Source organism: Arabidopsis thaliana (assembly GCF_000001735.4).
Source record: "Arabidopsis thaliana chromosome 1 sequence".
Taxonomy (NCBI): Eukaryota; Viridiplantae; Streptophyta; class Magnoliopsida; order Brassicales; family Brassicaceae; genus Arabidopsis; species Arabidopsis thaliana.
The window spans coordinates 27,639,469-27,659,272 of record NC_003070.9 but is presented as its reverse complement, the minus strand read 5'-3'; the positions used below and the strand labels follow the sequence as shown (position 1 = coordinate 27,659,272).

General features: G+C 35.7%; 8 protein-coding genes and 3 long non-coding RNA genes across 12 annotated transcripts in view; 7 read left to right on the top strand and 4 right to left on the bottom strand.

Moving 5' to 3' along the window:
- Nucleotides 1-2,522: 2,522 nt before the first annotated feature.
- On the top strand, nucleotides 2,523-2,923 carry AT1G09397. Its single transcript, NR_139618.1, has one exon. It is a non-coding gene; the product is annotated as an other RNA (long non-coding RNA).
- On the bottom strand, nucleotides 2,523-2,993 carry AT1G09393. Its single transcript, NR_139617.1, has one exon. It is a non-coding gene; the product is annotated as an other RNA (long non-coding RNA).
- A 510-nt stretch (nucleotides 2,994-3,503) lies between these two features.
- Nucleotides 3,504-4,529, bottom strand: AT1G73580 (Calcium-dependent lipid-binding (CaLB domain) family protein). Its single transcript, NM_106016.2, has 3 exons — nucleotides 4,313-4,529; nucleotides 4,129-4,224; nucleotides 3,504-4,045 (listed from the first exon to the last, which is right to left on the bottom strand). Exons 1-3 carry the CDS (start codon nucleotides 4,430-4,432, stop codon nucleotides 3,755-3,757), a joined length of 507 nt encoding a protein of 168 aa, NP_177499.1. The 5' UTR covers nucleotides 4,433-4,529; the 3' UTR covers nucleotides 3,504-3,754.
- Nucleotides 4,530-5,247: 718 nt separating this feature from the next.
- AT1G73570 (HCP-like superfamily protein) lies at nucleotides 5,248-8,281 on the bottom strand (the record flags this gene model as incomplete). Its single annotated transcript, NM_001334597.1, has 7 exons — nucleotides 5,248-5,549; nucleotides 5,641-5,883; nucleotides 6,051-6,374; nucleotides 6,733-6,948; nucleotides 7,259-7,324; nucleotides 7,380-7,676; nucleotides 7,757-8,281. 7 exons carry the CDS (start codon nucleotides 8,279-8,281, stop codon nucleotides 5,331-5,333), a joined length of 1,890 nt encoding a protein of 629 aa, NP_001319376.1. The 3' UTR covers nucleotides 5,248-5,330.
- Nucleotides 8,282-8,801: 520 nt separating this feature from the next.
- AT1G73560 (Bifunctional inhibitor/lipid-transfer protein/seed storage 2S albumin superfamily protein) lies at nucleotides 8,802-9,578 on the top strand. The gene is made up of 3 exons (NM_106014.2): nucleotides 8,802-9,147; nucleotides 9,263-9,298; nucleotides 9,429-9,578. The coding sequence occupies exons 1-3, from the start codon at nucleotides 8,817-8,819 to the stop codon at nucleotides 9,503-9,505; spliced, it is 444 nt and encodes a 147-aa protein (NP_565067.1). The 5' UTR covers nucleotides 8,802-8,816; the 3' UTR covers nucleotides 9,506-9,578.
- Nucleotides 9,579-10,563: 985 nt separating this feature from the next.
- Nucleotides 10,564-11,517, top strand: AT1G73550 (Bifunctional inhibitor/lipid-transfer protein/seed storage 2S albumin superfamily protein). Of its 2 annotated transcripts, NM_106013.5 has the most exons (3): nucleotides 10,564-11,070; nucleotides 11,179-11,217; nucleotides 11,382-11,517. In NM_106013.5, the coding sequence occupies exons 1-3, from the start codon at nucleotides 10,737-10,739 to the stop codon at nucleotides 11,465-11,467; spliced, it is 459 nt and encodes a 152-aa protein (NP_177496.3). In that variant the 5' UTR covers nucleotides 10,564-10,736; the 3' UTR covers nucleotides 11,468-11,517. The 2 variants fall into 2 exon arrangements, with proteins under 2 accessions (NP_177496.3, NP_001117596.1); NM_001124124.2 differs by lacking the exon at nucleotides 11,382-11,517 and having other exon boundaries at nucleotides 10,669-11,070; nucleotides 11,179-11,265.
- A 1,012-nt stretch (nucleotides 11,518-12,529) lies between these two features.
- Nucleotides 12,530-13,721, top strand: NUDT21 (nudix hydrolase homolog 21). Its single transcript, NM_106012.6, has 2 exons — nucleotides 12,530-12,895; nucleotides 12,991-13,721. The coding sequence occupies exons 1-2, from the start codon at nucleotides 12,702-12,704 to the stop codon at nucleotides 13,391-13,393; spliced, it is 597 nt and encodes a 198-aa protein (NP_177495.2). The 5' UTR covers nucleotides 12,530-12,701; the 3' UTR covers nucleotides 13,394-13,721.
- Nucleotides 13,722-13,747: 26 nt separating this feature from the next.
- Nucleotides 13,748-15,664, top strand: AT1G73530 (RNA-binding (RRM/RBD/RNP motifs) family protein). Its single transcript, NM_106011.4, has 4 exons — nucleotides 13,748-14,133; nucleotides 14,993-15,061; nucleotides 15,146-15,252; nucleotides 15,350-15,664. The coding sequence occupies exons 1-4, from the start codon at nucleotides 13,887-13,889 to the stop codon at nucleotides 15,470-15,472; spliced, it is 546 nt and encodes a 181-aa protein (NP_177494.1). The 5' UTR covers nucleotides 13,748-13,886; the 3' UTR covers nucleotides 15,473-15,664.
- Nucleotides 15,665-15,977: 313 nt separating this feature from the next.
- Nucleotides 15,978-16,887, top strand: AT1G73510 (uncharacterized protein). The gene has a single exon (NM_106010.3). The coding sequence runs from the start codon at nucleotides 16,155-16,157 to the stop codon at nucleotides 16,620-16,622; it is 468 nt and encodes a 155-aa protein (NP_177493.1). The 5' UTR covers nucleotides 15,978-16,154; the 3' UTR covers nucleotides 16,623-16,887.
- Nucleotides 16,888-17,242: 355 nt separating this feature from the next.
- Nucleotides 17,243-17,660, bottom strand: AT1G09387. Its single transcript, NR_139616.1, has one exon. It is a non-coding gene; the product is annotated as an other RNA (long non-coding RNA).
- A 969-nt stretch (nucleotides 17,661-18,629) lies between these two features.
- Nucleotides 18,630-19,804, top strand: part of MKK9 (MAP kinase kinase 9) — a 1,553-nt gene continuing 378 nt past the window's right edge. The window contains exon 1 of the mRNA NM_106009.3: nucleotides 18,630-19,804. This exon is cut by the window's right edge and continues 378 nt beyond it. Within this exon, the coding sequence (NP_177492.1) occupies nucleotides 18,922-19,804 (883 nt within the window). The 5' untranslated portion in view covers nucleotides 18,630-18,921.

The following is a 19,804-nucleotide window of genomic DNA, read 5'->3' as shown; positions in this document are numbered from 1 at the left end:
TGCGGAGTCCAAAGCAGAGCCTCTGTTTTTGCCTCTCTCTTTTTTTTTTGGCCTTTTCAAATTATGAATTAATCTATTCGGTTGATCAATTTATCCCCTATACTAATTATTAAATTTATATTTTTACCATGTTTAAAAATTGTTAAATTTATTTTTGCTATAAATTATTGTGATTAGTATGATGGGATTTTTGGTATTGACTTTCAATTGATAAATCACAACAGAAGATAAATACACATTGAAGTGATGATATAAGGCTCGATTTGATGTTTATATGAACTTAGAAAATTTTGGTTTTAAAGATAGAAGTCTTCTCCGAAGAGAGGTTGAAAGTCTTTGGAAAAATGGTTGCAATTGAACAAACTAGTTCCTAACCAAAGACTTTGTGGGTGGAGATAAAAGAAAAGATGTGATATCACTAACATAAGGTCGAAATCACTTTTTCATGTGAGATGGGTGTGTGTGAGTTATCATTGCATAGGTTATCATTTACAGTTGTAGTTGCGCATACGAATTATTTATGAACTATTCAATCCTTTGATCGCTCATCTTGGAACTTATTTTCTTTTACTGTTTACTGTATAACATTACTAACAAAGTTTTATAAAATATATTTCGTTGAGAAAATTAGTAACAAAGTTTTATTGAACATAAATACGTAGAAGTTTTTTGAAAGAAAAATGTTGAAAAGAGGGTGGTTCTGGTTTGCTTACACAAATCAGTCTGATGTGTTCTTTAATACTACTAATAAAGTCCGTACAAAAAGCAATGGGTTGATGATATAATGAGGAGTGTTGATATTTGAGGAAACACAATATTCCATCAACAGTCTGCTCTTCATTTTTCTCATCATCCCATACAAACACAGTTCTTCTTTTTTTTTTCTTTCCAGCTTTTTATTTTTCCAATGTTTTCAACTTTTTTTTAAGCATAATAATAATATATAGTACTAATATAATTCGACTTTCCTTGCCATTTCTTGCGCTTAAAGAGACTATACACACAAAAAAAGTAGGTTATGCAATCCGAATAAAGTAAATATGTTGAGAAGTTACGAAAAAATAAAAGAGTTGATGACTTAACATCATTTTTCTATTAAAAATTATAAATCAAGTAGTTTCTATTTTTTTTTACTGACAAATAATTTTAAAATTGGTTCTTTGAAAGAATTGAATTTTTAACACGGCAAAAAAAAAAAAAAAATTGCAGGATTTTTTCACATTCCATATAGTTAATGATATTTTGGATCTTTCAAATTATTTGTCACTAATCCATTAATCTTTCAATCTTTTGTTGTGCAAATCCTTGTTACAACTGCGACTTTGTGTAATATTGAACTCAAATTAACGTTTTTTCTAATACTCTATGTTTGCACGGCTTGACTTATGGTTATGGGTGATGGATGACCTTTTAGCAAATACTTGAAACGAGAAAATTAAAATTGATCTTTTAGCAAACACTTGAAACGGGAAAAATGGAAAAGAGAGTAAGATAGTTTGGTTTAATAAAGCAAATTTTGACTAATTAACACTTTATGATCTATATTGACCTGCTTTAATATACATAAAGTGAGTCTTATGGCTGATACTAAAAGTCGACAAACTAATCTCAATAAATACGTTAATCAATGGGAATGATAAGTGGATACATGTTTTGCATCAAATTATGCTTTCTTTTGGGTTTTCTTCAAAATTTATATAGACCGAAATATCACTAGTTAACAAAATCGCTCGAACTCATAATTCTTTTTTAATAAGAAGTATAAACTAACTATGTGGTTTTGAAATGAAACTTTGGCGACAACGCCAATGGAATAATTTACAAATTTGACTAATCTTTTTATTGGCTAAAAGATAAATAAAAAGATTACTATAATGAATTTTTTTAAAGTTTATCAACAGAAGATTAATGGTTGCCGAGTTTAAGAAAATATTTGATATTGATTCTCGTTAGTCGTTACTGGTTAATGGTCGAAATGTAGATGATCATTGGACTGTCTACGGTGGAAGCCTCCCATTGTATTTTTTATATCTTTGCTTGGCTTCTCTATTCGGTTTAACATTCATGAGAAAGAAAATTATTGTACTTGATTATTTTTCAAAACCTAAATAAGACTTGAATAACAATATATAGCGAGATGTCCAGCTAGCCGTTGTATTTGAAAAGTAGGTTATTCACTTTATACATCTTCCTCACGCCTTAAAAATTACAAAAGATGTTGTTTTTATGCATAGCCATTTGCCACAATTGTATAGTTTAATTATTCAAACTATTATGAGTCTCATAGTCATTGGGTGACTAATTGTTGTAGAATCAATTAGAAATAGACGGTTGAATAAAAAACTCAAATGGATAAATTATGAATCAGAAAAGAAAACTTCATAGTTTGGTTATCAATCAGAACTCATAAGTACCGTATACAACTGCATGAAATTAAAAGAAATCAACTTAATGATTAATTTAATTAAAAGTTAGTACAATGTAAGCATAGCTTTTCACGCAACCCGAAAATAATGCATGTTGAAGGTCCATGCGTTTGTGCTTAAACACGCTTCGCTAAAGCATGCCTTGTAATTGTAATCAAAACAAATAATCCCACTAATGAACGGATGATGACTAATGAAGATTCATGTTTGGTACGAAATGTTTTAAGCCCTTTTGAACAAATACAACAGATGATGGACACACACACACAAATCGACGACATAAAACTTGATTTGGAGGATATCCGGAAAAATAGGCTATTCACATATCATCCGACTCAGCCTTAATGATTATGTTGTTTTTATGAATGGGTTTACTCTATTTAATTTGTCTTTAACTTATTTTTAATACGATGTTGAAGTGAAATAATCAACAAATAGTTATAAACGTGAAGAAAACAATAAAGGAGTAGAAGAAAGAACAGAGCGAGAAACAGGAGGGGCATGCGTAAAAGAAGTTAATGATGGATGAGGGTAAAATGGGAAAATTAAAGTAGAGGCGTGACACTTGTCAGCTTCATTAAGCTCCAACTCAAATGTTTTTCATTATCTACTTTCGTCATGATTATAAAACATAGGGGATGTTTAAGAAACGAATCAATAATAAAGGGTCTATTTTACAATTTCGAAAGTTTCCCCCGACCAAAAGAAAACATCAGACCAAATACCGATCTACGGCTACGAATCAATGTGAAAAAAGCATATATAGATGCTTTCGCTAAACATATATTTTTTAAAAATTTAATCTTTTTTTTTGCACGGTTTTGGGTTCTCTAAAAGGCTGAACCTATAAAAGAATATATAGAAATAGAACAGAGAATATTTAAAAGGATCTGAAAAATTACCAACTTTTTCTTACTTCGTTTCAAAATACAAATTTGTGTTCCTCAAAAGCTGCTATTGCTGCAATAAAGTTATCTTTTTCATCTCTTTCTTTTTCATTTTCTTCACTTCGTTAAAAGGAAAAACCAAAAGAGAAAAATAAAATAAAAGAATATACGAAAGTAAAATATCTTTGTCCTCACGATTCCTTCAAACTAAACATCAATCACTAAAATTCGTGCCGCCTTGGGCAGACACAAACCCAATGGTTTCACACACACATTCATACTTCAATATCATAATGTTCATAAATATTTCAAATGTTTATTTGTGAAAAATAACTCCAGACCGAATCCAATCGGATCATAGGCCTCATATTATATTTATATAATGGGCTTATCCCAATAAATAAGTTTAAAAAGCCCAATAAGGTAACTTTCGAAAATTGTTTACAAGCCTTTAGAACCGGGAAGATCAATCCATTGGAGTTCAATCTCAACTTCACCACGCTCGACGTTACGGAGTCGGAGACAAATGTGCTGAACGATTCGATCGTTGATCCAACGGATGTAGCTTTCCTCGGCTAAGCAGTTGCCACGGCTTGGACCGATGGTCGATATGATGGTTCCGTCTGGTAAACCGGAGAGTTCCATTCGTAAGGCTTCGATGTACGGTTTCAAATCGATCTCTGCGTCTCCCATTTTGTCGTCTTTGCTGAAGAAGTCGTGATCGTACACAATCTGTTTTGATTTAAGCAAATTCGATGTGTTAATTTGTAGACCGGTCCACGGTTTAGAAAGTAGTGGTTTGATTTGGAATTTACCAGAGTAAGCGGGAGATTAGGGTCGGTTACTGTGAATGACAAATCTTCTTGCCATTGTGGGTTTACGTTTTGCTTCACCACTTTGGTTTTGAGTTTCTGCAAAAGAAATATGAATTATGAGTTTTTGAAAAAATTAATCGTTGAAGTTTGAGGAAAACGAGAGAGAAAGTGAGAGAGAGAGAACCTGACGACCTAGCTTGAGGACGACGTAAGGATCGCTGCTGGAAACATCACGTACGGCGAGGTTGACACCGCGTTGGACACGAACGCGGAGGATACCTAACAGATTATCCATAAGCGACATTCTTCTCCGACGAGACGAGATGCGCGATTACTGATTCAAACGAACGAATCAGAATCTGTATAGATGAAAGTGAAATGTGGCTACTACTCGAATATTGTTGATGATGCTTATTATAAAGGGGATCAATAATTATTCATTGATTGGAATATTTGATTGTTATATAAGTATTTCTCATTATTATTTTGTTTAATTGAACGTGAGGACCGCTTAAAAGCAAGTTTGTAGGGATCGTATATTGTATAACATAATGATATAAATTGCATTTTCAACGATTGTTCATCTCCGTGGACAGTTTAACAAACATGCAAGTCATAAACATTACCATTTTCTGCAAAGCCACGTTTTCTTGACCATTATTGCCAGGTTAATGTTATTAAACACATCTTAGAAAATTACGTATATATATATAGAAATATACAATTCTCCATCAGCTTTCATTCGGGTAAAATAATAATACAGGGATTAAAATTTAAACATAAGTTTCACCGAACTAATTAAATCCACAAGTTATGGAGAGAATTTGTGTGATCTTATAAAATACCGGCTTTTTAAAACAGACCTGAAAAAATTCTTGAGGTATTCTTCATTACTCTCACTTCAAATTGTCATAATATATGTTCCATTACCATTATTCTACTCTCAAAACTTCATTACAAGCGGGTAAATGTAATTTTGAAATGCTCTACAGAGAAACCTACAGTTCAGTTCTGATATAGCTATTGCTTTAAACTAAATAAGGGAATAAAAATGGGCAAAACTTGAAAGTTTCTCGCCTCTCCTTACACTCTGCTATGGTTAAGTAAGTGTGTCATGAGTATGGAACTAAGTTGGAACCTGTACAGAAAATTTCTGGGCTCTCTGGTGATTGTGTGCTCTCTTGATTCATCTGGTTCAGCCATTACTGGGGAAATGCTACTGGGGCAGCGAGGGGCTGTGCCACGTTAGCACCAACGGGATCCAAAACCACTTGTCTACGTTGTCTCCCCCGGAGATATATAACGGTTATTAGACAAAGGAAAAGAGTTAGTATGGTCGCATTACCTTCTTCCAACATCCCATTCTCTACCCATTCCACCACCTTTTGATGCACTTCTGGTAAGGAATTCAGTACTTGCACCTGCATCCATAAAACGTGACCTTGGTCATCCATTTTCACTCGGACAATTCCATTAACAGATAAATCATCACTCTCCTTCCCTCTCTCTCACCAGGGCAGTATCAGCATAGTTTCTGCGGACCCATACACTCGCAAGAGCAAGCGTGACGGGCAATTTGGCAGCAGTATCGCTCTGGAGGGCCTGGTCGTAGTAACGTTTAGCAAGATGGAGATCAAAAGGAAGACCTTCTCCATGCTCATGCATGTAACCGAGGTTGAACATTGCTTGCGCATTTGATTGAGATTTAGCATACATGTACGCCTCTGCTGCACGCACGAAATCCCTCTCTGTACCCTGTGAACATGAGTATGAGCCTCATAGAATCAGTTAACGTCTAGATTTCATGAATGAGAAATATGTTCTCTTGGAAAAATCAAATGTGAATGGGATGAGATAAGTGACAATTATATCCATTGTCCGTATGTTCACAATTCATAAACTTCAAGCGTAAGTAGACTTACCCGACCGTAGTAATATGCATCTCCAATAAGCAATGCAGCATGTTCGTTTCCCTGTTCAGAGGCACGCCACCACAAAGAATGAGCCCGATCGTGCCTCTCCTTATCTGTGCAAAACCCATACACTCCCATGCACATGCTTCTTTCCCCGTATTTATCGACGATCCAGGCAGCATTACTTTGTGCTACTTCATAACCGAGCTCTGACATTCTCGAATACAATATAAAAGCCTTTCCCACATCACCTTTCAAGTAAGCTTCAAGAGCCCATCTAGAGAGAGAACTCCATGGTCCTCTTTCTGCTACTAGCTTATAAAAAGTTGTCGCCTACAACAAGGAATTTGAAGTACAAAATCCATCAATGAAGTATTCATAGTGCTCAGAGCAAAACTACAAACACACCTTAAATTGATGGAAATAGAAATAAAAGCATGACACAGTGAAAACTTAACAGAGATTTCTATAATTGGTTATACGTTTTAGCAAATTACACCACCCCAACCTCAAATAGTAAAAAGAAAATTCTTGTAAGATTGTGCAAGAATCTTGAAATATTGCCAATGAGCTCCAGTCAATTAATCTTCTGAAGTTTAAAAGTTAACAAAAGTTGGAGTTTCATTTTAACAGAACTGCATAGATATAAAAACTATTTGTATATGACATTCATGGTACGGAAGATAGTTACCATTTCCAAGTTCTTTGTAAGTCCAACGCCTGTATGGAACATCTTGGCGAGTTGATAAAAAGCCTTTGGTTGACCAGCATTGGCAGCAACAAAGAAATATTTGGTTGCATGCCTCACATCCTTCTTGACTCCAGTGCCTTTAAGATACAACACTCCAAGGTTATAATGCCCGCTAGGATCTTCATTATTAGCAGCCATCTCAAAGTATTCTCTCGCCTGCACTTGAAGGGAAATATCAACGGGATATCTTTAGGTCATAAGATATATTGAAGGAAAAGTCAAAACAAAAACTGCATCTACGATGGTTTCAGAGTGCCACTAAGCGACTCTTTATATGTCCTGATCACCACTAAAGATGAGATGTGCTTCAGTTTGGTACTTTAATTGTTAAGACTAATTTAGAATGTTTTACATACAGTCAAAAATCTATCCCATGTCTCAATTCCATCATCATTGTTTCTAAGTAAAACTAAATTCTTCAAGTCAGATAAAGAAGCAAGCCTAGTAAGTATGAAGCAAAAGTTACCTTAGTGTAGTTTCTCTTATCTACTCCATAGCCTTTGACATACAAGTAACCAAGGCCATTAAACTCCTCTAGCATAAATCTCCCCTAAAAGTTCCATTGACATAGGCTCTCCTTTCTCTACCGCCTTCGAAAACCAATACAACGCCTTAGCGTGATCACGCCTTAATCCTCTCAAACCAAAGTAATAAAACAGTCCAATTTTGTGCATTGCTACAGAATTCCCTTTCTCTGCCTGGTATTCCAATATCTGAAAATCCTCATCTTCCTCCCCTCGTGACTTCCTTAGTGCATCTTTATTCTCCTCTGTTCCAATGTGGATTCTAACTGGCTCAGCCATTGGAGAATCCTTGGATATCAAAAAGCTATTCACTGCTGTCTCTGCTAGTTCAGCATATAACTCAACAGCTTTATCATACATCTGTGAAAAGGATCACAAGAAACCAAAAAACTTCAAAATTAGATAAGTTCCAATTGAAATGTTCAGTGTTGCTTGCTTACATTTTGTCTTAGATATCTAAAAGCAAGTGCCATTTTAGACTGCATATTTCCTCCCGCAGCCGCGAAATGATGATGCAAAATCGATTTGCTTCGGCTCGTCTCACGCATCATCCCAATCCCGTATACGAACCCCATCACTGATTGTGCGTGTGGATCTCCTGACGAGGCAGACGAATCTATCTCTGAAACCGCTTCCTCCATCAATGTAGTGTTTCCTTCACTCGCAGCCGAGAGAATTTTGTGGAGTCCGGAGTAATACTGCGGCGACGCAGAGGCGTGGACGGTGGACTCATTTGTCTCGAAGATTCGACGCCATGAACCGGGATCAAGCTCCTCTTCGGATTTGGGTTCGGATTCACCAAACTCATCGAAATCGGAGGATTCGTAGGCGCCGTTATCATTAAAACCTCCGTTGAGATCTTCGTTGGAGAGAACGAGAACGAAGGGACGGGCTTGAACACGATGGATGTAGAGTGAGAGTGTGAATAGAGATATGGCTATGATACTCTGGCCTGAGACTCTCATTCTTTCTTTTCTCCAGTTTCTCAGTGTTTCTCAGGGAAGAAGACGAAACAATGGATGAGGGTAATGACGTAATTTTATCACACTCCCTTATATTGCCACGTTGATTATTATCACTCATACAATAATCATCCGCCACGTAAACATGTAGATTAGCCACTAAACTTATCATTATGTTGTTAATTTTTTTTACAAGTGTTGCACTGGCTAAGGTTTGAAATGGGCTCTCTTGGAGTAATCCTTAATTTTCAAATTTTCATCAGCATTTACTGAGATTTTATGAATATTGTTCTTTACAAAATTTCCATAGAAATGAAATGTAAATTAAAGATTTTATCATGCAATCATCCAAATTTAGTTTTGAATCTTACATACATGCCACATATATCACAACAAATCAGACAAAACAGGTAAATATAAACCATGAAATTCATAATAAATCTTGCATAATTAACAAACAAGATTATTTCTATGCATGATTGATCTCCACCTATTTATATGAACATTGTAAACAACAAAAGACAAATAACAAACAAAAATGGAGATTAACAAATTTCTGGCCGTAGTCGTAGCCGTCGTGGTCCTCTACTCCGTCGAAGCGACGGCACAAGGAGGAAACCCTCAGTTGACGGCTTGTCTGCAGAAACTGCTGCCGTGTCAGCCGTACATACATTCGCTGAATCCGCCTCCTCCGCCATCGTGTTGCGGGCCGATGAAAGAGATCGTAGAGAAAGACGCACCGTGTTTATGCATCGCTTTTAACAATCCGGAGGTGCTCAAAGCCCTAAACCTCACCAAAGAGAACGCTCTCCTACTTCCCAAGGCATGTGGAGTTAATCCTGACGTTTCACTCTGCTCCAAAATAGCCAGTGAGTGATGATTATTCTTCTATTTATAAGATCCCATAGATATATAACTTAATCAAATATCTTTGATAAGTATACACGACGTTATTTTAATGTTTTTTCTCTATTGTAAATGAAGCTCCTTCGCCTATTGCGTCGCCGGGATCAACCAATGGTTAGCACTAATTCGTGTTTATTTTCAATTTTGTTGTTGTTATACATTTTGTTGAAAAACCCCCCATAAAATACACAAACTCTATTAATATTTTATCAAATTAATTGACATGGGGCTTTTTAATGAGCAGGAACCTCTTCCGCTTCAACTATCAGCTTCAATCGATTTAGCTTTCTGTCTGCTTTTGTGGCAATGATCTTCTTCTGATTATGTCATTTTTTAATTTATAATTATATGTGTGATGACTGTGTAATTCGGTCATCAGAATGTGTTTAAGTATTTTTGTTTTAATCTTTTATATACAATTTCGAAGTTTATCCTCAGTCTTGATATGAAAAGGTATTTTTAAAGAACATAAGTTTTGGCCAACCCCAAAATCACCACCATTCATATCAGAATGACGATAGTTCCAAAGTGTCTACCTGACTGACACCGAAATTATTAACCACTGGGATATGTATGAGACATTCGATTGCCAGCGTTTATGTTGTAAAAACCAAATTCAGGTTAAAGCTAGAAACTATACAAACATGAAACATGTAATTGCATCGACAATAACCAAAAACATACACAACAAAAAAAAATGAAGAAAAAGAATTAACTAATGAGGTTTGGTACTAAAAACTAGTTCAATATTTATTTTCAAACCTCACTTCCTATCCAACTCAAAACGAATTCAACAATAAGTAAATTGATTCATGTTTCTAAAAATGATGGACATTGCCATGTAAATTTAATCTTATACATAAGAAAAATATAAGATTTAAAGTTAGGCCCGACACAATAAATTTGAGGTCCTTGCGCTGGAAAAAAATGTATCATTTGTCCCATGTTTTTTAGAAAACAAAAATGGTACAATCCTAATTTTAATAGATTTCATTCAAAAAGAAAAGTAAAAAATGAATGGACCATGGCTATACCACCTCCAGCACATATATTTAGAGCCAGGCTGTTCACAGTCAAAGTTACCAATTAGTAATATTTTAATTAACATATTTATATATACTAATTAATGCTGATACATTTTCACTGTCCCAACATTAGATACCTGATATTTTATCTTTATCCAGTGGAGACTAACTTATAACAGTAAGGTATCACAAGATTATAAGGAAATGGTAAACTTGTCACATGTATATACTGGTAATTAGTATTTAGTCAATTTTTGGAAATCCAAATTCAGACATTTTGGATTTTGTAGCCTTGGTCATATCTTGGTCTTATCAATACATTCAATTGTATAATAACAAATTCAGTAACCTACAAAAAACTACTATACTAAGAAACAAAACTTTACCTCTATGTTTGACCTGCCCTGTCCAATAGTTGTATCCACCAATATTTCCTAGCTAAGTTAAAAGAAAAAACCTTCCAATATTTTCTCTTTATATGAGATAAAATACACTCAGCAAAACAAACACTGCATAACAAAAAGAAAATGAATATCACAAGAATTCTCGGTGTAGTCACCACCGTCGTCATTCTCTACTCCGTGCAAGTCACAGCACAATTTTTCGGAGACGTTCAACAGGCAATGAGATGCGTAGCAAAACTAATGCCATGTCAACCGTACATTCACTTGTCGATTCCTCCGCCGCCATTGTGTTGTAATCCGATGAAACAGATCGCCGAGAAGGATGTGTCGTGTCTATGCACCGCCTTCAAACATCCAGACTTGCTCAGGTTCCTTGCTCTCACCAAAGAGAACGCTATTAAAATCCTCGACTCATGTGGTATTAATCATGATCCGTCAGTCTGCAACAAGACTAATCGTGAGTTCTTTTTATCTCTTATTAGCTTTAATCAAAATGTGTGACTATTGTATTAATTGCATAGATTATATACGCGTTCTGATATTGATGTTTGTTTTCTTAATGAAGCTTCTTCGCCTGCTGCGTTGCCTGAAGCTGCGACTAGTGGTATGCATTTACCTACTCCATATCAAAATTGAATTTGTTGGATTTGCTATTCGGTTTAACGTTTTATTAATTGTTTAGTAATTAAAATAAAATGATGAAAATTGTGAAATTATATAATTTTTGTGAACTGTGATTATTTTGATGTGACTTTCTTATTGAAACAGGGAATTCTTTCAGCACCAAGAAAAACACAGCTCTAGCCATCACTTTTTTCGGATTTTCTTTTGTATTTCTTGGGATGATCATTTGATTTTTTTCTTTGTAATTCTCAGAGACATATATATATATATATTTTTTTTTGAATTAGCTGACATCTGAAAAAAAAGATTCCAGTATTACCGTCTGCTAAATATGCTAAGCACCAATCAACTTAGAAAGACCTAAGAAAATGAGAAGAGCACACAACAATTTCTCAATGATTGAAAGATTTATCAGGTTCTAGGATTTTTCTACTGTGACCTCAATGATGGTTAGACTATTATAAATGATTGAACGAAAACATTAAGGAAAAAATTATATTTTTTTCTAACGATTTTAGACTGAACGAATATCTTTCATCTATCAATTCCCCCCCCCCCCCCCCCCCCACCCCCACCCCCATTATGTTTGTGATATTGTAGCTCCTAACGAATGGTGAGAATTGAGAAACACGAATCTCTCTTTTTGGCATGAGCAAAAAAATAGCAAAAATCTGTCTAAAAATTAGATTTCCTAATTTCTTTTAAAAGTCATTGCTAAAAAACACTGTTTGGTAAAAGCAGAAATAAATCTTAAAATTAGATTCCTTAATTCCTTATAAAAGTCATTTGCTAAAAATACTCCGTAAATACCGTGTTGGCATGAACACGTGTTCATGTTGTGTGTGTAATAGAATAATGGGTCCCTAGAATATCAGAAACAGACAAGCAAACGAGTCACCCACTTGCTTGCTACTCCACGCGCCTTTAACCGCGTCTGCCTTCCACTCTCTTCTTCTTATCCCGCGTTCTTTGGAACTTGGACTTGGGTTCGTTGACATCAAACTTTGAATTTTATTTGCTAAAAATGTGATCTAGAAGATAAAGAATTAAGTATTTTGAGATTAGTACTAACCTAGTCCTAACTTCTTATCTGAATTTGTTAAAAATCGGAGGATTTCTCACGTGAACTTATCTGAAAACGATAAAGACTGAAGCCAGAAGGTTATAATTAACCGAAAAAACCGAAGTAGTCAATTCAATACCCGAAACAAAAGACCGGAATCTCGATCACTTAACCGAACTAATTGACCACAAAAATAAACTACTTTTAAAATAGATGAACGAAGAAGCGCGTGAGATTTTCCATATAAAGACGCTCGCAAACCCAATCCTCTTTCACAAATCACAAATCACATCTCTTCATCTTCCTCGGTTTATCCAAATCCTCATTCAGACTTCATCAAATCGTTTCTTGCTTCCGATCCGAAATTTGCGGCGGGAAAAGAAGATAACATCAACAAAAAAATGATTTCTCTATTCATCTCAAACTTTTCAAACTTATCAAACTTATCTCCGACCTTTGATAACATGAACATGAACATCCCATCGAAGAAGATCGTACCGGTACCGACACCGAGTGAGAAAGTTGTCTCTTTGGTATCTCGAACCGGACGAGATCTCCAACGTTACAACACCGCAGGGTATCGTCAAGTCGTCGGGTACGTTCAATTTTACCAAACCCTAATTTTAAAATTCTAGGTTATGAATTTGGGGGAATTTTGGAATCTGATTAGAAATTCGAAATTTATTGCAGATGTGTACCATATAGATACAAGAAACACGGAGGAGGAGAAATTGAAGTGCTTTTGATAAGTGCACAGAAGAAAGGGAAAGGAATGTTATTACCAAAAGGAGGTTGGGAGATTGATGAATCAATAGAAGAAGCTGCTTTAAGAGAGACAATTGAAGAAGCTGGTGTTACGGGTCAGCTTGAAGAATCACTTGGGAAATGGCAATACAAAAGCAAAAGACATACTATGATTCATGATGGTCATATGTTTCCTTTGCTTGTTAGTCAGCAGTTTGAGATATGGCCTGAATCTGAATTCAGACAACGCAAATGGGTTTCTTTGTCTGAAGCGATTGAGTTGTGTCAGAATTCGTGGATGAGAGAAGCTTTGGAAGCTTTCATTAACCGGAAATGCCAGACCCAATAAGGATAATGTAGCATCTCTGGGAACAAAGAGCTCTTCATTTGGAAGCAGATGCATATAATTGAAGAGCAGGTCCTCAAGTTTAGTGTTCTGATTTGATTCATTCATTTGTTAATGATGTTAGTAGACTAATTGATAATAACTGATTGTTCTGAATGATTGTCTTCACAACATGTAATGTGTACATATATAAAATGGATCAATCTCATAGATGTAATAACGACTTGGTCTTCACTTTTGATTTCTTATGATTTTCAATTTGTTGGTGTTATTTTTTGAAAAAAATGCAGATTAGGCGGTGATGAATAATTATTGACGAGACCAAGGAAAACAAAGTAAGATTATAACAAACAAACAAAAAAAAAACAATTTGAATGTTTCGTTCATTGACTAAATTTTCAACCGTGGAAAGAAGAAAGTACCAATTCTACCCTCAATTAATAAGTTTAAGGGGATAGGGGTCCGGAAGTTGGGGAAGAAGAAGAAGACGGAAACAATGGCAATTAGCTTAGGTAGAGTCGTCGTTCCGTCGTGTACCATTTCTGGAGATCGGCTCTTCATACCTAACTTCTCGGCCATCTGCAGCGTCTCTTGTGGACGAATCAATGTCGGAACCGGCGTAATTTCTGCTCGTCGACGCCGTGACATTGGCGGGGTTTTAATATCTAGCTGTCTCTCTACGGATTCATCTTCTTCTCCACCGTCTTCTTCTTCTGGGCCGAAGACGAAACTCTATGTCAGTGGTAAGTTAGTTCCCTTCCTTGTTTCTGTTTCCAATTCTTCATCTTGCATATATCCCAGTTGGTGAATGATGTTACTGTATTTTGGAACTTTTTGGTTATACAACTGTGATTCTTCACTATTTCTTCGAGTATTATGTATGACATTAGATGTAGTTTTTTTTTTACCGTGGATACGTTGAGAGCTACATGTCATTGTGTTACTATAAGCTTAGGATATCTCCAAAATATTCGGAGCAAACACATTTGTGGTCACCAATTTATGTAGTTAACAATGTTAGATGTTAGAACTTGCGGTATAGTTTTAAATGTTAGAGAGAATGGAATGATAAATTTGTTTGTGGGGTTCTAGAGCCTTGTGGAATAGCTTCACTCGGTTAGGGAATGTCTCTGTTTGGTTACTTTCAGAACTGGTGAGATTATTGGGTATTTGTTACACCGCTGTAATGGTACCTAAGACATTGCCGGATTTGTTGTAAAGGTAGATAATGATTTTGGTTGGTGTATAGTGTTGTGTGTGAGCTCTGATATACTGGGGAGATAGATATCTTTCTGCTGTTAATTGTGGTTAATTTTAATTCATTACTAGCAACACACTGTTATAAGCTTGTTTTCTAAGTAAAAGGGATTGGTGCAAGTTGAATAGTGGGGAATTAGAGCCTTAGACATGGCCATAAGCAAAAGCAGTGTTAATGCTCTTCTATGGTTTCCTTTTTTTGTTTCACTTTTCAGCTTTCTGCAACCTTTTTGATGCCTCATCGTCTCTTCTTTCACTCAGACACTCATTATATGAGACTTGAACTCTAATGAAATGGATTGAGGGTTTGATTGGTATTGACTTGACTTTGATGGTTTATCACAGGGCTTTCTTTCCGCACAACTGAAGATACCTTACGGGATACATTTGAACAGTTTGGGAACCTTATACACAGTAAGCATAAACCTCTCCTTTTGTTCCAACTTCTATCCAAATTCTACAACTGTAACTCATGTTCTTGATTGTGTCCCCATGTAGTGAACATGGTGATGGATAAAGTAGCTAATAGACCAAAAGGTTTTGCTTTCCTACGGTATGAAACAGAGGAGGAGGCTATGAAAGCTATTCAAGGGATGCACGGAAAGGTACTCACCTCAACATTACACTCTTGTCTTCATTCTTAAACCGTTTATCTGGTGATTGAGAACAATACAGCAAATTTCTGATTTGGTGTTTATACAGTTTTTGGATGGAAGGGTAATATTCGTGGAGGAAGCTAAAACCAGATCAGATATGTCCAGAGCAAAACCCAGACGAGACTTCCCCAAACCTCAATCCAAACCTCGCACCTTTCGTACCTGGTAGCTCTTTTGATTTTGTCTTCATACTGTGTAATGAATTGTATAATTTTAAATGTAGTTTTCAGAATATACAATGGAGTCATTGGTGAACTCATTCCAAGTTTAAACCAGAGTAACATTATTTTAAATAACGTAAGTCATGTCAAAATGGATAATATAGCTTTTAAAAGAAGAAGGTAAAATCAATTTCCCTTTACTTAGGATTAGTGTTAATAATTGAATCATAGTTTTGTTACTCAAAAAAAAAATCACATGAAAATTAGGGTTTACCTATTCTTTTAGGATATCTACCGATTTGGTCCAAAGAAATAGAGTTATGATTATATGAAAGATTTAATAATTTAGGTTATAATTTAGTCTCAAAAATTATTTAAAAAGAAGTTAACGTATTTATCTTTTTTTTTTTTTTGGTTTAATGTTAAACTACGTATTTATCTATTTACACAAACAACTGCTATATCTTTGAGGAGATTATGTAGGGTTATAAAAGAAGTTTCTTTTTTTTTTTTCCTTATCTGAGAAACCAATTTCCATTTTTTTAGGTTTTCTATTCCTTTTACGAGACTTATCACTCTTGTCTCTATATATATAAACTAAAGACCGCATACGCTTTAAGTGTCAAAAGCCAGATTAAGAGTTAAGAAACTTCATAGTCTCTCGATTCTCAATTCGATACAAAACGAAACATGGCGATAGAGAAACAAGAGATTAACGAGTCGTCGATCGGATTCAACTTAATCTCCGAGAAACGTCGTCATAACAAGACCCACGATGACAAACCCTACTTGGTCGATTCTCTGACATTAAACTCCTGGGCATCACAACCATCTACTGATGAAATCATCATCATCGATGACGATGAGGAGAAGGAGGTAACCCTAGAGCCGAAGAGGAAGAAGCCGAGATTAGGGTCTTGGTGGGACAACGTCGAAGCCGTGGACGAATTATGTTGCGTGGTCAAGGGATCACCGCCGAAGGCAAAGGAGGACAATGGTGTTGCATCAAAAGCGGATTCATATTTTTCTTCTACTGATCTTCACGAGACGATGGAGAACAAGAAGATTAACGAGGATAAGAGATCACTACCGGAGAAGGATAAAGACGAGAGTACTGTTGGTGAGAGTAATACTAAGAATAAGGGTATGAACACGTGACGCTTGAGGATTTAGGGGTTTCGGTGGAAGATCTCAAGAGTGTCCCATGGGAAGCGTTTGAATTTGATTCGACATGGGAGATTAGGTCGGATCCATGGTATGGTGGATACATGGAAGACTTGTCTCTCTTTGATTTTAATTCCCACACTTAATTGCTTCTTTTTAGTCTATGTTTTTTTTACAGTTCTTGTATGTTTTGCTTTGTTTGGATGCTGGTTTTTCACTCTGCGTAAATCGAAATTCGCTTCTTTTTTTCCATCAATTCTTTCATGTAAGCAAACATCTCTACTAGATTGATATTGTTCGCCATATTAAGTTCCAACTTTGGGATCAATTCTAAACTGCCTTTAGATTTATTTAAAACTCATGAAATATCTAATATATTGAACGGTTACAAACAGAAAATATCAAGGAAATTTCATAAGTACTAAATAACTAAATCTACTCAATTTCACCAAAATAATATACCTCAATTCAGTTGTAATATTTGACTTCGTTCATACTTTTTTTTATTCTAAAACATCATAAATCTCAATCGTAATTGGAATAATCTCCAATTCTCCATGTCATGATGATTAACATTTTTTTTTATCGAATTATAGTGAAGTAGCAAAAGTGAATCAGATGTTATAAAAGCCCACTCTAATAATGGTTGTAAATCAACCCAATTGAAAATAAATCCAAAGAAACTTTTTTGTTGAACCAAACAAATCGAAGTAGGAGCACATCAGGCCCACTATCTTGTAAGTCTATGTCTGAAGAGAAAACAGAGCACAACAACGAAGGACAAAGCAACCGAGGGATGGGCCAGTCACTAATGCAACAAACTCTGAAGCCCATTTATGAAGAAAAGCCCAAATGTTAATCTGTTATAAAGCCTCATATAAGCCCAATAATTAATTTTCTTCACAACGGCTCCACACAGTGAGTGTTGTACAAATGGCCAAAAGGTGCAATACGATTACTGAGATTGAGAGGCAACTTCCTGGAGCCAGGAATGCTCCATTGTACGTACCCTGGGCCTGATGCTATAATTATGTGTCGACATGTGTGGAACAAATGTCTGGTTAATAATTTTTAAATTAAAAACACACACAATTTTGTAATTAAACATCATTAAGCATGTGCTCAATAAATAGACACATGACACATGCTAAATGCTACATATATATGGCAAAAAAAACATCAACTAAATATTCAAAAATTCAAATCTTTAACAACCCCACAAAATTAAACTTTGTTTGAATCACACAAAATTTTAATTTCAATTTAAAATATATAATCCAAACCGTAAACTTAAGGTTATATACCACACAGATATAATTTGAGCTCTTAAACTTTGTGTAGTTAAAGATTGTAATTTAAAACTTTCTTTAATTCATTAAAAAAAACTATACAAAATCCTGTATGGTTAGATTTTTTTTTCTTCTACAAGTATGGTTAGATTCTGATTTCAAAATTTTGTGGAGCTATGTCTATAAGGCATGTGCATAAATACACACATGATACATGCATAACGCATAAAGGCTAAAGCTATAAGAAAATACTATAAACGTATGTGTCCTGAATTCAAAGATCTTATCTGAATCTTCTTACAACATACTATCAAATATAATAAAAGATTACAAAAGTTGCCAAACATTTGAATACGATGGCCTCATACTTAGAAATCAAACAGATGGCTGTTAGAAGCTTTTCCACGTTGGCCTACCAAAATGTTTAATCCTCCTCTTTGGTCCTTCTCATTACCTCATTTAGTCATTAACTTCCTCGTCCTTTAGCCTCCTCTTCGTTCATCGAACCTTCACACTTTTCATTTCTAAAGCAATCTCATTTATTAATAGTCGGCAACAAATCATTTATTAGTGTATAACTACTAGATTAGTTACCGTTTTTTCTTACACTATAGTTAAAACCAAAGCCGCCCAAATCTTTCAATTCCAATAACTTTTAGATACCTTATCGTTGTACTACGATTAGGATTAGTCATTTTCCATGATATATTATATAATGTGAACAAATTTACAGTCTGATGCAATTAACCACGTGCGTAATCAAACACTCACACAAGTTGCATTTTTTACGATATTATATAGGAGGAAAAAAAGAAAAAAAAAATCCATTTTAAGATAAGAATAAAACTAAATAAGGAAAAAGAAGGATAATTAGGTCATCTTCACCTTCCTCGTTGTCTCCTCACACTGTAAAAGACTTGAAACTCATATAAAATCTCAAGCTTCTATCTATTTCTTCTTTCATCATCATCATCATCACTCTCTCTTCTTCTTCTCTCTATTCCATGGCTTTAGTACGTGAACGTCGTCAGCTAAATCTCCGTCTTCCTCTTCCTCCAATCTCCGACCGCCGCTTCTCCACCTCTTCCTCCTCAGCCACCACCACCACCGTCGCTGGCTGTAACGGAATCTCCGCTTGTGATCTCGAGAAACTCAACGTTCTCGGATGCGGAAACGGCGGGATTGTTTACAAAGTCCGTCATAAAACCACATCGGAGATCTACGCTTTGAAAACAGTTAACGGCGACATGGATCCGATTTTCACAAGACAGTTGATGCGAGAGATGGAGATTCTCCGCCGTACAGATTCACCGTACGTCGTTAAGTGTCACGGAATCTTCGAGAAACCTGTCGTCGGTGAAGTATCGATTCTAATGGAGTATATGGACGGCGGAACCCTAGAATCACTACGCGGCGGTGTAACGGAGCAAAAACTCGCCGGATTCGCTAAACAGATCTTAAAAGGATTAAGCTATTTACACGCTCTTAAGATCGTTCATCGTGATATCAAACCGGCGAATCTTCTTCTCAATTCGAAAAACGAAGTTAAAATCGCTGATTTCGGAGTTAGTAAGATCTTAGTCCGATCATTAGATTCGTGTAATTCGTATGTTGGTACTTGTGCTTATATGAGTCCGGAGAGGTTTGATTCGGAATCTTCCGGTGGAAGCTCTGATATCTACGCCGGAGATATCTGGAGTTTCGGATTGATGATGCTTGAGCTTCTCGTTGGTCATTTTCCTTTGCTTCCGCCGGGACAGAGACCTGATTGGGCGACGTTGATGTGCGCGGTGTGTTTTGGAGAACCGCCGCGAGCGCCGGAGGGATGTTCTGAAGAGTTTAGGAGCTTCGTTGAGTGTTGTCTCCGTAAAGATTCGAGTAAGCGAT